We start from the raw sequence: 16,762 nt of genomic DNA, 5'->3' as shown, positions 1-16,762 counted from the left end.
GCTCAGGTGGAGTGTAAAAACCGACAAGGACTGGTTGGGTTCCAAAATTATGATGGCCTGTTGAGATTTGCAGTAAATATCTGTGAACAAAGATGTCTAATGTCACATTGACGAGTGAAATTCCTACTGTCTCCATCATCAGAAAATAATCAGGGGATAGGCGCCCCGTTCTAATGGCCCAGGAGACAATGGTGGCGGAGTCTGATGGGGAGACGAGCGCCTGCAACCTTCACACCGAGGTTACAGGATTACAATTAACCACCATTGTAACACTTTGTTTCTACTTTAAAGGAAACTTTAACTATTAATTAAACTGGGGCGTCTCATTCCAGTACCTGGTGTGAGGCAGTTAACGCTGACGCCCACGAGCTCTACTCCACTGCTGAAGGTCAGTCTTGACCTTTCTCTTTGAATCTTGAGCGGGAAGGGCACTGATTTATGGGGATCGATTATGTTTAAATGGGAAAGCAGCAGACATCAACCACATGGCACAAAGTGGAGGAAATATTTTGTGATATCTGTTCATGCTCACAACAACAATCCATTTCTTTATTAACAGAAAGACGGCCATTCTAAAATGGAACAGGGGCTGTAAGTTAAATCTAATTTGAACAGGAAGCTTTGGTTTATTTTTACATTGGTTTAAACAGAACAATCCATTTTCATTGCAGTAGAACTGAGCTCCAGTTTGGACAAGAAGGTAAGCTTTAATTTTACATTTTTAAACAAAATTCCGAATGAATGTCCAAGGAGATTTCAACACGTTCTTTAGCTCTTCCCTGAATTTTGTTTGAGTAATTGCATAAATGCATGTGTTTGTGCAGGAACTCAAATAATGGAGCATAAACCCGGTTTCTGTGGCAATGTAGGCAGGGGATGTAAAATCGCCTCGGTAATGCGCGGTGTTTGTCAGTTTGGTGGTTAAGTAACTTACGACAGCTGTCAGCCACAAAACAATAAAACTGCCCGAGACACTGAACAGTAAAATAATGGATTTCCTTCGGCTCTCCATCTCGGGATCGCTCGGATTCTCACTGCTGTGACCCCGGAGTCCGCTGCGGGCTCTACTGGCCACTAAAATACACCGCACTGTCAAACCATTAAACACAAATATCAATGCAAAAGGAATCCATGAAATTAAAATACTTTGTAACCAGAGGTATGCTACACCTGCAAGCGATATAAAAAAGGTCACACTGTGGCGGCAACCCCAGGGACCATTGTTAATTATACGCTCAGCTTCATAGGCAAACCAAAAGGGGATGTTCACTAAACAGATCAGGACAGAGACCGTTGTTATAACCGCGGCCGCAGTTCTCACTGTGCAATATTTTGTTTTAAAGCTCTGACAACATATCGCTACAAATCGGTCAATTGTGAAGGTGACGGTAAACCACACAGACATACATATGGTAGCGGGATTCAAACACATAATTAACTTACAAAAGGCAGTGTAGTTCAGGAATGAATATGGAAAGTGATAAGTTAAAGTTTGGTACACTATAACATGTAAGATAATGACCAGTAGATCTGCTGTTGCCATGGCCACCATGTACACAGAGATACATTTGGAAAGGCCGCAGTTTCCTCTGGAGAGAATAACGATTGTCAATAGGTTGGCTGTGAGAAAAAGGGACAAGAGGTCAGTAAGGGGGGTCAATCAGATAGATCTCACAGCTTATTGTGGGGAAATGTTCGGATCTGTCCCTGCTTAGGTTCATAGACATTGATTATTTTTTAATAAAATATGCGATCTTTGGACAATTTCTTTAAAAGAAATAAAACAGTGAACACTGGCGATAGAGGGACAGAATGGCGGCTTTTTCCAGAATCTTACTGTCAGGCATCGTCAGCTATTAAATATAATTTACAAACAATTACTGGAAAGATATGAATTCAAATAATACATTCAGCTGAGGCACAAACATTGGATGTAGGTCAAAACTCTGCACTTTTTCTATTTCTAATCACCCCGAGGGAGCTGCTCGGTAACAGAGCGGGAGCTGCTGGAGCAGCGAAGGTTTTTTGCAGCCGAGCGGAGGGGAGCCGCTCCCTGAGTGGCAGTTGTAGCTAAAAATGTGTTTGCCAGTCCTCAGATGGGAGTAGGTGGATGCAGTGCGAGTAATTATCAATCTAAGTAGAAAACGAACAACGGTACAGATTAACTGATTACCATGGACCACATGGAACACATTCTGTAGTGAGCTATACACTATTAGAGGGGCCTCGTCCTCCCGCAGTACAGTCAGGAATTTTGAGCTCCCGGTTCCCACGATCTTCCGACCAGAACAACACCTCAGTGGCCGCGCAGACTGATACGATTCCGGCTGATATTCACCAACTGATCCCAGTGGAGAAATGACTCTGCAACGAAGACACGCTCGGAATTTGTTACACTGACACTGAGATATTCAACAGCTATTAGGCAACAGGATACATTGACTTACCTGGAGCCCCAAAGGCTGCGAGAATAGGATAGTAAATGTTCTTTATCTGTACCATTGTTGGCTGTTCCATTGTTGTAGTATTTGCGAATTCTGTGCAGCTTCACGGCACCGAATGGAGTTGAATTAAGATCCGTAAATGCTCCTCCCTTTATACAAGAATCGCTGCCCGATTGAGAACATCAGATTACCCCATAATTGGCGTTAGTTACAGTCGCTTAACAAACAAGAGGCGATTTTCCGCTTCAGTGCGCCCAGGCCGTCACTGGGGAAATTGAAGAGCTCAGTCCATGAAAATTCGTCCATTAAAATCAATGAACGTAAAGTAATACTAAAGGTAATGTGCTTTGTGCATGCCCCACAGACCGTGAAGGAAACAGCTCTCCCAGACTCCGCATTAGGACCCTTGAGCCTCAAATTAATTCGTTGAAACCTACACACATACATTCCATAATTTAAATTTGTTATGTACTGAAATAATAAACAACAAGGACTCGGCTCTAACATTACCGACGAAGACCCTACATTAACGGAAAGAGTAATTACCATATTCTATCATTTATGATGGTGAATCTACTCTAACATTACTGGTGGTGCCTCGACTCTAGCATTACTGGTGGTGACTCAAATCTAACATTACTGGTGGTGGCCCTACTCTAACATTACTGGTGGTGAATCTACTCTAACATTACTGGTGCTGCCTCTACACTAACATTACTGGTGGTGAAACTATCCTAGCATTACTGGTGGAGATCCTAATCTAACAATATTGGTGGTGATCTTACCCCAACATTACTGGTGGAGAACCTACACTAAAATTAAAGGTGGTGACTACTCTAACATTATTGGTAGTGAAACTACACTAACATAACATTAATAAAGTGATGACTGTACATTAACATTCATGGTTTTGAATCTAGACAAACATTAGTGGTGGTACCCGACCCTAACATTAGTCGTGGCGACACTACTTTAAGATTACTGATGTTGACACTACTCTATCGTTACTAGTGGCGACTCTACACTAACATTACTGTTGATGGCCCTACAATAAAATTACTGGTGGTGAGCCTTCGCTAACATTATTGGTGGTGATCCTACTCCAACACTAACGGTGATTTCCCAACTCTAACATTATTCATGCTGCGCCTAATATAACTTTACTGGTGTTGATGTACACTAATAGTCATGGTCGTGACCATGCTGTAACATTATTGGTGGTGTCTAACATTACTGGTGGTGTTCCTGCTCTGACATTAGTGCTGGTGACTCTACTCTAACAAAGATGACGATGAATCTGATGTAACGTTACTGGTTGTGAACATGCCTTAACATTACTCATTGTGACACTATTCAAACATTATTGGAGGCGAACCTAATCCAACTTTACTGATGGTGACCCTACTCAAAAATTATTGGTTGTGAATCTACTCTAACATAACTGGTGGTGACCCGACTCTAATATTAATAAAGTGAAGATATTACACTAACATTACTATTAGAGAAACTGGAAAGTACTGAAGCACAAAGGGATCTGGTGGTCCTGGTGCACGAAACTCAATAGTATAAATTGCAGGTGCAGCAAGTGATTAAGAAGGCCAATGGAATGTTGGCTTTCATTGCTAGGGGGATAGAATATAAAAATAGGGAGGTATTGCTTCTGTTGTACAAGGTATTGGTGAGACCGCACCTGGAATACTGCATACAGTCATTGGTGTCCATACTTAAGAAAAGACATACTTGCTCTCGATTCAGTACAAAGAAGGTTCACTCGGTTAATCCCGGGGATGAGGGGATGGACATATGAGGAGAGGTTGAGTAGATTGGGACTCTACTCATTGGAGTTCAGAAGAATGAGAGGCGATCTTATTGAAACATATAAGATTGTGAAGGGGTTGGATCGGGTGGATGCGGGGTGGATGTTCCCGATGATGGGTGAAACTAGAACTCGGGGGCAGAGTCTTAGAATAAGGGGCTGCTCTTTCAAAACTGAGATGAGGGGGAACTACTTCACTCAGAGGGTGGAGGTCCATGGAATATGCTGCCCCAAAAAGCTGTAGAAGCAACATCATTACATAAATTTAAAACAGAAATAGATAGTTTCCTAGAAGTAAACGGAATTAAGGGTTACTGGGAGCAGGCAGGAATTTGGACATGAGTCTAGGTTCGGATCGGACATGGCCCTGTGGGTAACGGAGCGGGCCCAGGGGCCGTGTAGCCTGATCCTGCTCCTATTTCGTGTGTCTAACTCTGTTAGATTCAGGAGATGGTTCTGGGTTAGTAGATTGGCGGTTAGGATCAAATCAGCCATGATCTTATTGAATGGTGGAGCATGCTCGAGCGGCCGATTGGCCTACTCCTGCTCCTATTTCTTATGTTCTTATGTTCTTATATCAAAGAACAATGAGGTGGGGTCACAAGGGGTCAAATGTTGCAGATGCTTGGGTATGTATGAAAAACAAATAAACAGGCAAAAACATTTCTTTTGCTGGAAATCACAGCAGGTTCGGCCGCACCTGTGTGGAGAGAACAAGCCAACAACGACACGAGTCTGGATGACCCTAAGTCAGGTGGGGTTACATGTAGCGTGACATGAATCCAAGATCCCTGTTCAGGCCGTCCTCATGGGTGCGGAACTTGGCTATCAATTTCTGCTCGCTGAATTTGCGTTGTCGTGTGTCTCGAAGGCCGCCTTGGAGAATGCTTACCCAAAGATCGGAGGCTGAATGTCGTTGACTGCTGAAGTGTTCCACGACTGGGAGGGAACACTCCTGCCTGGTGATTGTTTCGTGGTGTCCGTTCATCCGTTGTCGCAGTGTCTGCATGGTCTCGCCAATGTACCATGCTCCAGGGCATCCTTTCCTGCAAAGTATGAGGTAGACAACGTTGGCCGAGTCACATGAGATTGTACCATGTACCTGGTGGGTGGTGTCCTCACGTGTGATGATGGTTTCTGTGTTGATGATCTGGCATGTCTTGCAGAGGTTGCCGTGCCAGTGTTGTGTAGTGTCGTGGTCGCTGTTCTCCTGAAAGCTGGGTAATTTGCTGCGAACGATGGTCTGTTTGAGGTTAGGCGGCTGTTTGAAGGCATGTAGTGGAGGTGTGGGGATGGCATTAGCGAGGTGTTCATCGTCATCGATGAAATGTTGAAGGCTGCGAAGAACATGGCGTAGTTTTTCTGCTCCGGGGAAGTACTGGACGACGAAGGTTACTCTGTTGGTTGTGTCCCATTTTTGTCTTCTGAGGAGGTCTATGCGATTATTTGCTGTGGCCCGTCGGAACTGTCGATTGACGAGTCGAGCATCATATCCCGTTCTTACGAGGGCGTCTTTCAGCGTCTGTAGGTGTACATTGCGTTCCTCCTCGTCTGAGCAGATCTTGTGTATTCGCAGGGCTTGCCAATAGGGGATGGCTTCTTTAACATGGTTAGGGTGGAAGCTGGAGAAGTGGAGCATCGTGAGGTTGTCCGTGGGCTTGCGGTAGATTGGAGTGCTGAGGTGTCCGTCTTTGATGGAGATTCGTGTGTCCTAGAATGAAACCGGTTCTGAAAAGTAGTCCATGGTGAGTTTGATGGTGGGATGGAATTGTTGATGTTATCGTGTAGTCTTTTCAGTGATTCTTCGCCGTGGGTCCATAGGAAGAAAATGTCGTCGATGTATCTGGTGTATAGCTTTGGTTGGAGGTCCTGTGCAGCAAAGAAGTCTTGCTCGAACTTGTGCATGAGGATTTTGGCGTATTGGGGTGCGAATTTGTTACCCATGGCTGTTCCGTGTGTTTGGGTAAAGAACTGGTTGTCGAAGCTGAAGACATTGTGGTCAAGGATGAAGCAGATGAGTTGTAGGATGGCGTCTGGAGATTGGCTGTTGTTGGTGTTGAGTACTGAGGCTGTCGCAGTGATGCCGTCATCATGGGGGATACTGGTATAGAGTGCCGAAATGTCCATCGTGACGAGGAGTGTTCCTGGTTCGTCTGGTCCGTGGCTGCTGTGTTTCTGTAAGAAGTCTGTAGTGTCACGACAGAAGCTGGGAGTTCCCTGTACGATGGGTTTCAGGATGACCTCGACATAGCCAGAGAGGTTATCACACAGGGTTCCGTTGCCTGATACGATAGGACATCTGGGTGTGTTGGCTTTGTGTATCTTTGGGTGGCAGTAGACGTCTCCCACGCGGGGAGTACATGGGATGAGAGCGCGTAGGATGCTTTGAATGCCTGGATCGAAGGTCTTGATCAGGCTGTTGAGTTGGCAGGTGTGTTCTTTGGTCGGATCTGCGGGTAACTGTCTGTAGTGTTCCTGGTTGTCCAGTTGTCGGTATGCTTCTCAAAGAAGATGTGATTTCCAGCAAAAAAAATGTATTTTTTTGTTTTTTTTGTTTTTCATACAGACCCCAGCATCTGCAACATTTGACCCCTTGTGACCCCACCTCATTGTTGTTTGATGTAATGTTTTCCTGACTGACCTGTTTGGACACCATTTACACCTTTGATTGCTGTGATTATCTCTCTGCCGAGGTGTGATAAATGGCAGTTAGAAAGATTACCTGTAAACATCTGACATTATTCACTGACTATATAAGGTGTGTTTTTATGCATCTCTCCACTTCACCTGAAGAAGGAGCAGCGCTCCGAAAGCTTGTAATTTCAAATAAAGCTGTCGGACTATAACCTGGTGTTATGTGAGTTCTTACATTTGTCCACTCCAGTCCAACACCGCCATCTCCACACCATTGTATAATGAGGGTTAGAAAGAGAGTAAAGCGCTTTATACACTACTCCATCAAAAACTCCTCGGTTTGTGACAATACGGGTTTGATACAGAGTAAAGCTCTTTATACACTGCTCCATCAAGCACTCCTCGGTTTGGTACAATACGCGTTAGATACAGAGTAAAGCTCTTTATACACTGCTCCATTAAACACTCCTCGGATTGGTACAATACGGGCTAGAGACAGAGCAAAGTTCTTTTTACACTGCTGCATCAAACACTCCATGTTTGGTACAATACGTGTAAGATACAGATTAAAGCATTTAATATACTGTTCCATCAAAAACTCCACGGTTTGCTACAATCCGGGTTTTGCTACAGAGTAATTCTCTTTATACACTGCTCCATCAAACACTCCTAGGTTTAGTACAATACGGGTTAGATACAGAGTAAAGCCCTTTATAAACTGTTCCATCAAACACTCCTCGGGTTGGTAAAATATGAGTTAGATACAGAGTAAAGATCTTTATACACTGCTCCATCAAACACTCCTCGGTACTCTACAATGTGGGTTAGATACAGAATAAAGCACTGTATACACTGCTCCATCAAACACTCCTCGGTTTGTTGCATTACAGGAGAGATATTGAGTAAAGCACTTCATACACTGCTCCATCAAACACTCCTCTGTTTGGTACAATACGGGTTAGATACAGAGTACAACGCTTTATACACAGCTCCATCAAACACTCCTCCATTTGGAACATTACGGGTTAGATGCAGACTAAAGCACTTTATACACTGCTACATCAAACATGCCTCGATTTGGTACAATACGGGTTAGATGCAGAAAAAGCTCTTTATAAACTGCTCCATCAAACACTCCTCTCTTTGGTACAATACGTGTTTGACACAGTGTAAATCTCTTTATACAATGCTCCATCAAACACTCCTCGGTTTGGTACATTTCGGGATCGATGCAGTGAAAAGCTCTTTATAAACTGCTCCATCAAACACAACTCGGTTTCGTACAATACAGGTTAGATACAGAGCAAAGATCTTCATACACAACTCCATCAAACATTCCTCGGTTTGGTACAATACGGGTTGGATATAGATTTAAAAAATTTATATACTGCTCCATTAAACACTCCTCGGACTGGTACAATACGGGTTAGATACAGAGTAAAGCTCTTTATACACTACTCCTTCAAACACTCCGACGTTTGGTAAAATACTGTGTTGAGAAAGAGTAAAGCTCTTTATACACTGCTCCATCGAACATTCCTCTGTTTGGTACGGTACGTGTTTGATACAGAGTAAAGCACTTCATACACTGCTTCTTTAAACAGTCCTCGGATTGGTACAATAAGTGTTTGATACAGAGTAAATCTGTTTATGCACTGCTCCATCAAACACTCCTCGGTTTGGTACAATACGGGTTTGATACAGAGTAAAGCTCTTTATAAACAGCTCCATCAAACATTCCTCGGTTTGGTACAATAGGTGTTAGATAATAAGTAAATCTCCTTATACAATTCTCCATCAAAAACTCCTCGGTTTGGTACAGCACGTGTTAGATTCAGAGAAAAGCTCTTTATACACATCTATTTCAAACACTCCTCGGTTTGGTACAATACGGCTTTGATACAGAGTAAAGCTTTTTGTACACTGTTCCATCAAACAATACTCGGTTTGGCACAGTACGGGTTTGATACACAGTAAAGCTTTTTATACACTGCTCCATCAAACACGCCTCGGTTTGGTCTAATACTGGTTAGATACAGAGTAATGCTGTTTATACACTGCTCCATCAAATACTCCTCGGTTTCGTACAGTACAGTTTAGATATAGAGTAAAGCTCTTTAAACACAGCTCCATAAACATTCCTCGGTTTGGTACAATACGGGTTAGATAGAGATTAAAGCTATTTATACATTGCTCCATCAAACAATCCTCGGTTTGGTACAATATGGATTCATACAGAGTAAAGCTCTTTAAACACTGTTCCATCAAACAGTCCTCGGTTTCTGTTCAATACGGGTTTGATACTGAGAAAAGCTCTTTATACACTGCTCCATCAAACACTCCTCGGTTTGGTACAATACGGTTAGATATTGAGTAAAGCTCTTTATAAACTGCTCCATCAAACAATCCTCGGTTTGGTGCAATACGTGTTAGATATATAGTAAAACGCTATGTACACTGCTCCATCAAACACTCCTCGGTTTGATACAATACGGTTTAGATACAGAGTAAAGCTCTGTATACACTGCTCCATCAAACACTCCTCAGTTTGGTAGAGTACGGGTTAGTTTTAGAGTAAAGTGCTATGTACATTTCTCCATCAAACACTCCTCCGTTTGGTGCAATACGGGTTAGATACAGAGTAAAGCTCTTAATACACTGCTCCATCAAGCAATCTTTGGTTTGGTGCAATACGGTTAGATAGAGAGTAACGCACTTTATACAATGGTCCATCAAACACTCCTCGGTTTGTGACAATACGGGTTTGATACAGAATCAAGCTCTTTGTACACTGCTCCATCAAACACTGCTAGGATTGATACAATACAGGTTAGATACAGAGTAAAGTGCTTTATACACTGCTCCATCAAACAATCCTCCGTTTGTTCCAAAATGGGTTAGACACAGAGCAAAGCTCATTATGCATTGCTCCATCAGACGCTCCTCGGTTTGGTACAATACGGGTTTGAAACAGAATAAAGATCTGTTTCCACTGCCCCAACAAACACTCCTCGGTTTGGTACAATAGGGGATCTATGCAGTGCAAAACTCTTTTACACTGCTCCATCAAACACTCCTCGGTTTGGTTCAAATTGGGTTTGATACAGAGTAATGCTCTTCATCAACTACTACATCAAAAACTCATCGACTTGATACAATACATTTTAGATACAGTGTAAACTCTTTATACACTGCTCAATCTAACACTCCTCAGTTTGGTAGTGTATGGGTTAGATATAGAGTAAAGCGCTGTATACACATCTCCATGAAACTCTCCTCGGTTTGGTACAACACAGGTTAGATACAGAGTAAAGCTCTTTATACACTGTTCCATCAAACACTCCACGGTTTGATACAATACGGGTTAGATACGGAGTAAAGCACTTAATACACTGCTCCATCAAACAGTCCTCGGTTTGGTACAATACGTTTTAGATACAGAGTAAAGCTCTTTATACACTGCTCCATCAAACACTCCACAGATTGGTACAATATGGGTTAGATCCAGGGTAAAGTGCTTTATACACTGCTCCATTAAACACTCCTTCTTCGGTACAATACGTGTTTGATACAGGGTAAAGCACTTTTTACACTGCTCCATCAATCTCTCCTCAGTTTGGTAAAATATGAGTTAGATACAGAATAAAGATCTTTATACACTGCTCCTTCATACACTCCTCGGTTTGGTACAGTACATGCTTGAGACAGAGTAAAGTGCTTTATGCACTGCTCCATGAAACACTCCTCGGTTTGTTAAAATATGGGTTATATGCATATTAAAGCTCTTGATAAACTGTTCCATCAAACACTCCTCGATTTGGGACAATACGGGTTTGATACACAGTGAGGCTCTTATTAAACTGCTCCATCAAACACTGCTCAGTTCTCTACAACACGGGATCGATACAGAGTAAATCTCTTTGTGCACTGCTCATGAAACAAACTTCTATTTGGTAAAATACGGGTTTGATACAGAGTAAAGATCGTTATACACTGCTCCATCAAACAATCCTCAGGTTTGCCAAAACGGCTTGATACAGAGTAAAGTTCTTACACTGCTCCATCAAAAACTCCTCGGCTTGGTGCAATACGGGTTGGATACAGAGTAAAGCTCTTTATACACTGCTCCATTAAAGACTCCTTGGATAGGTGCAATACGGGTTAGAAACAGACTAAAATGCTTGATATACTGCTCCACCTAACACTCCTCGGTTTGTTACAATATGGGTTAAATACAGATTAAAGCTCTTTATAAACTGCTCCATCAAAAATTCCTCGGTGCTCTACAATGTTGGTTAGATACAGAGTAAAGCTCTTTATACACTGCTCCATCAAACACTACTCGGTTTGGGACAATACGGGTTTGATACAGAATAAAGCTCTTCATACACTGCTCCATCAAACGCTCCTCGGTTTGGTAAAATACGGGTTGATACAGAGTAAAGCTCTTTATACACTGCTCCATCAAACACTCCACGGATTGCTAAAATATGGGTTAGATACAGAGAAATGCTCTTTATATACTGCTCCATCAAACACTCCTCGGTTTGGTACAATACGTGTTTGCTACAGAGTAATGCTCCTCATACACCAGTCCATCAAACACTCCTCGGTTTGATACAGTACGGGTTAGATACAGAGTGAAGCCCTTTATATACTGCTCCATCAAACAGTCCTCGGTTTGGTAAAATATGAGTTAGATACAGAGTAAAGCGCTTTATAGACTGCTCCATCAAACACTCGTCGGTTCTCTACAATACGGGTTAGATACAGAGTCAATCTATTGAGACACTGCTCCACCAAGCACTCCTCAGTTTGGTAAAATATGAGTTAGATACAGAGTAAAGTGCTTTATACACTGCTCCATCAAGCACTCCTCGGTTTGGTAAAATACGGGGTTTGTACACAGTAAAGATCTTTATACACTGCTCCATCAAACACTCCTCAGTTCTCTACAATGTGGGTTAGATACAGAGTAAAGCGCTGTATAGACTGCTCCATCAAACACTCCTCGGTTTGTTACATTACGGGAGAGATATTGAGTAAAGCGCTTTATACACTGCTCCATCAAACACTCCTCTTTTTGGTACAATACGGGTTAGACACAGAGTACAACGCTGTATACACTGCTCCATCAAACACTCCTCCATTTGGAACAATACACGTTAGATGCAGATTAAAGCGCTTCATACACTGCTACGTCAAGCACGCCTAGGTTTGGTGCAATACGGGTTAGATGCAGAGTCAAGCTCTTTATAAACTTCTCCATCAAACAGTCCTCTCTTTGGTACAATACGTGTTTGACACAGAGTAAATCTCTTTATACAATGCTCCATCAAACACTCCTCGGTTCGCTACATTTCGGGATCGATACAGTGAAAAGCTCTTTATATACTTCTACATCAAACACAACTCGGTTTCGTACAATATAGGTTAGATATAGAGCAAAGATCTTCATACACAACTCCATCAAACATTCCTCGGTCTGGTACAATACTGGTTAGATACAGATTAAAGTTTTTATAAACTTCTCCATCAAACACTCCTCTCTTTGGTACAATGCCTGTTTGCTACAGAGTAAAGATCGTCATACACTGCTCCATCAAACACTCCTCGGTTTGATACAGTACGGTGTAGATACAGAGTGAAGCCCTTTATATACTGCTCCATCAAACAGTCCTCGGTTTGGTACAATACGAGTTAGATACAGAGTAAAGCGATTTATACACTGCTCCATCAATCACTCCTCGGCTCTCTACAATGTGGGTTAGATACAGAGTAAAGCTCTTTATACACTGCTTCATCTAGAACTCCTCGGTTTGGTAAAATACGGGGTTTGTACACAGTAAAGCTCTTTATACACTGCTCCATCAAACGCTCCTTGGTTTGGTAAAATACGGGATTGATACAGAGTAAAGCTCTTTAGACACTGCTCCATCTAATATTCCTCGGTTTGGTACAATACGGTTTAGATACAGATGAAAACACTTTATACACTGCTCCATCTAACACTCCTCAGTTTGGTACAATATGGTTTAGATTCAGTGTAAAGCTCTTTAAAAACTGCTCCATCAAATACTCCTCGGTTTGGTAAAATACAGGTCAGATACAGAATAAAACGCTTCATACAATGCACCACCAAACACTCCTCGGTTTGGTACAATACTGGCTTGATACAGAGTAAAGCTCTTTAAACACTGCTCCATTTAACAGTCCTCGGTTCGGTACAATACGGTTTAAATACAGAGTAACGCGCTTTATACACTGCTCCATCAAACACGCCTCGGTTTGGTACAATACGGGTTAGATACAGAGTAAAGCGCTATATGCACTGCTCCAGCAAACGCTCCTTGTTTGGTACAATACGTGTTTGATACAGAGTAAAGCTCTTTATACACTGCTCCATCAAACATTCCATTTCATGGTACAATACGAGTTAGATACAGGGTAAATCTCTTTATACACTTCTCCATCAAACACACCAAGGTTTGGTAAAATATGAGTTAGATTCAGAGTAAAGCTCTTTATACACTGCTCCATCAAACACTCCTCGATTTGGTAAAATACGGGTTAGATACAGAATAAAGCTCATTATGTAGTGCTCCATCAAACAGTCCTCGGTTTGGTAAAATACGGTTTAGATACAGAATAAACCTCTTTATATACTGCTCCATCAAACACTCCTCTGTTTGGTACTATATGGTTTTGATACAGCGTAAAGCTCTATAAACACTGCTCCATCAAACACTCCTCGGTTCTCTACACTGTGGGTTAGATTCAGAGAAAAGCTACTTATTCACTGCTCCATCAAACTCAACTCGGTTTGGGACAATACGGGTTTGATGCAGAATAAATCTCTTTATACACGGCTCCATCAAACATTTCTCTGTTTGGTACAATACGTGTTTGATTCAGAATAAAGCTCTTTATGCACGGCTCCATCAAACATGCCTCTGTTTGGTACAATACGGGTTACATACAGGATAAAGATCTGTATACACTGCTCCATCAAACACTCCACGGTTTGGTAAAATACGGGGTTGGTACTGAGTAAAGCTCTTTATACACTGCTCCATCAACATTCTTTGGTTTGGTACGACTCGGGATTGATAAAGAGTAAGGCTCTATATACGCTGCTCCATCAAACACTCCTCGAATTGTTCCAACACTGGTTAGATACAGAGTAAAACTCTTTATACACTGCTCTATCAAACAATCCTGTGGCCTCCACAATATGAGTATAATACAGAATATATGTCTTTACAAACTGCTCCATCAAACACTCCTCGGATTGGTACAATACGGGTTTGATACAGAGTAAAGCTCTTCAAACACTGCTCCATCAAACATTCCATTTCTTGGTACAATACGAGTTAGATACAGGATAAATCTCTTTATACACTGCTCCATCAAACACTCCTCGGTTTGGTAAAATATGTGTTAGATCCAGAATAAAGCTCTTTAAACACTGCTCCATGAAACACTCATAGGTTCTCTAGAGAGTGGATTAGATACAGAGTAAAGTCTTTATACACTGCTCCACCAAACACAACTCGGTTTCGTACAATATAGTTTAGATACAGAGTAAAGCTCTTCATACACAACTCCATCAAACATTCCTCGGTCTGGTACAATACCGGTTGGATACCGATTCAAGTTTTTATAAACTTCTCCATCAAACACTCCTCTCTTTGGTACAATGCGTGTTTGCTACAGAGTAAAGCTCGTCATACACTGCTCCATCAAGCACTCCTCGGTTCGATACAGTACGGTTTAGATACAGAGTGAAGCCCTTTATATACTGCTCCATCAAACAGTCCTCGGTTTGGTAAAATATGAGTTAGATACAGAGTAAAGCGCTTTATACACTGCTCCATCAATCACTCCTCGGTTCTCTACGATGTGGGTTATATACAGAGTAAATCTCTTTATACACTGCTCCATCTATAACTCCTCGGTTTGGTAAAATACGGGATTGTACACAGTAAAGCTCTTTATACACTGCTCCATCAAACGCTCCTTGGTTTGGTAGAGTACAGGATTGATACAGAGTAAAGCTCTTTAGACACTGCTCCATCGAATACTCCTCGGTTTGGTACAATACGGTTTAGATACAGATGAAAACACTTTATACACTGCTCCATCTAACACTCCTCAGTTTGGTACAATATGGTTTAGATTCAGTGTAAAGCTCTTTATAAACTGCTCCATCAAACACTCCTCGGTTTGGTTAAATACAGGTCAGATACAGAATAAAACGCTTCATACAATGCACCATCAAACACTCCTCGTTTTGGTACAATACTGGATTGATACAGAGTAAAGCTCTTTAAACACTGCTCCATTTAACAGTCCTAGGTTCGGTACAATATGGTTTAATACAGAGTAACGCGCTTTATACACTGCTCCATCAAACACGCCTCGGTTTGGTACAATATGGGTTAGATACAGAGTAAAGCGCTATATACACTGCTCCTGCAAAAGCTCCTTCCTGGGTACAATACGTGTTTGATACAGGGTAAAGCTCTATATACACTGCTCCATCAAACATTCCATTTTTTGGTACAATACGAGTTAGATACAGGTTAAATCTCTTTATACACTTCTCCATCAAACACACCAAGGTTTGGTAAAATATGAGATAGATTCAGAGTAAAGCTCTTTGTACAATGCTGCATCAAACACTCCTCGATTTGGTAAAATACGGGTTAGATACAGAATAAAGCTCATTATGTACTGCTCCATCAAACAGTCCTCGGTTTGGTAAAATACGGTTTAGATACAGAATAAAGCTCTTTATACACTGCTCCATCAAACACTCCTCTGTTTGGTACTATATGGTTTTGATGGAGCGTAAAGCTCTATTAACACTGCTCCATCAAACACTCCACGGTTTGTTAAATACGGGGTTGGTACAGAGTAAAGCTCTTTATACACTGCTCCATCAACACTCTTTGGTTTGGCACGACACGGGATTGATACAGAGTAAGGTTCTTTATGCGCTGCTCCATCAAACACTCCTCGAATTGTTCCAACCCTCGTTAGATACAGAGTGAAACTCTATATACACTGCTCCATCAAACAATCCTGTGGCCTCCACAATATGGGTATAATACGGAATATATCTCTTTACAAACTGTTCCATCAAACACTCCTCGGATTGGTACAATACGGGTTTGAAACAGAGTAAAGCTCTTGAAACACTGCTCCATCAAACATTCCATTTCTTGGTACAATACGAGTTAGATACAGGATAAATCTCTTTATACACTGCTCCATCAAACTCTCCTCGGTTTGGTAAAATATGTGTTAGATCCAGAATAAAGCTCTTTAGAAACTGCTCCATGAAACACTCATAGGTTCTCTAGAGAGTGGGTTAGATACAGAGTAAAGTCTTTATACACTGCTCCATCAAACACTACTCGGTTTGGTAAAATAAGGGTTAGATACAGAGTAAAGATCTTTATACACTGCTCCATCAAACACTCCTCAGTTCTCTACAATGAGGGTCAGATGTAGAGTAAAGTTCTTTATAGCCTGCTCCATCAAACACTCCCCGATTTAGTATTATACGTGTTAGATACAGAGTAAAACTCTTTATACACAGCTCCAGCAAACATTCCTCGGTTTGGTAAAATAAGGGTTACATACAGAATAAAGCTCTGTATACAGTGCTCCATCAAATACCCTTCGGTTTGGTAAAATACGGGTTAGATACAGAATACAGCTCTTTATCCACTGCTCCATCAAACTCTCCTCGGATTGGTAAAATACAGGTTAGATACAGAGTAAAGCTCTTCATACACTGCTCCAGCAAACATTCCTCGGTTTGGTAAAATAAGGGTTACATAGAGAATAAAGCTCTTTA

The 16,762-nt window shown here is 41.7% G+C and overlaps 1 protein-coding gene across 1 annotated transcript; it reads right to left on the bottom strand.

Moving 5' to 3' along the window:
- Positions 1-535: 535 nt before the first annotated feature.
- LOC147087639 (putative G protein-coupled receptor 139) lies at positions 536-2,550 on the bottom strand. Its single transcript, XM_085977813.1, has 2 exons — positions 2,448-2,550; positions 536-1,620 (listed from the first exon to the last, which is right to left on the bottom strand). The coding sequence occupies exons 1-2, from the start codon at positions 2,515-2,517 to the stop codon at positions 722-724; spliced, it is 969 nt and encodes a 322-aa protein (XP_085833939.1). The 5' UTR covers positions 2,518-2,550; the 3' UTR covers positions 536-721.
- Between the last annotated feature and the right edge of the window lie 14,212 nt (positions 2,551-16,762).

The sequence above is a fragment of the Somniosus microcephalus genome, unplaced genomic scaffold (assembly GCF_052327205.1).
Source record: "Somniosus microcephalus isolate GS21.2 unplaced genomic scaffold, FLI_Smic_1.0 unresolved_chr5, whole genome shotgun sequence".
Lineage (NCBI taxonomy): Eukaryota > Metazoa > Chordata > Chondrichthyes > Squaliformes > Somniosidae > Somniosus > Somniosus microcephalus.
This window is presented reverse-complemented; position numbering and strand designations above follow the sequence as displayed.

What these genes read in the sequence shown, in the direction of transcription:
- LOC147087639 (XM_085977813.1), bottom strand. Translation starts at nt 2,517, where the DNA reads ATGGAACAGCCAACAATGGTACAGATAAAGAACATTTACTATCCTATT. An exon ending in CGCAGCCTTTGGGGCTCCAG is followed by an intron (nt 1,621 to 2,447) that starts GTAAGTCAATGT and finishes TTTTTCTCACAG; the next exon opens with CCAACCTATTGACAATCGTT.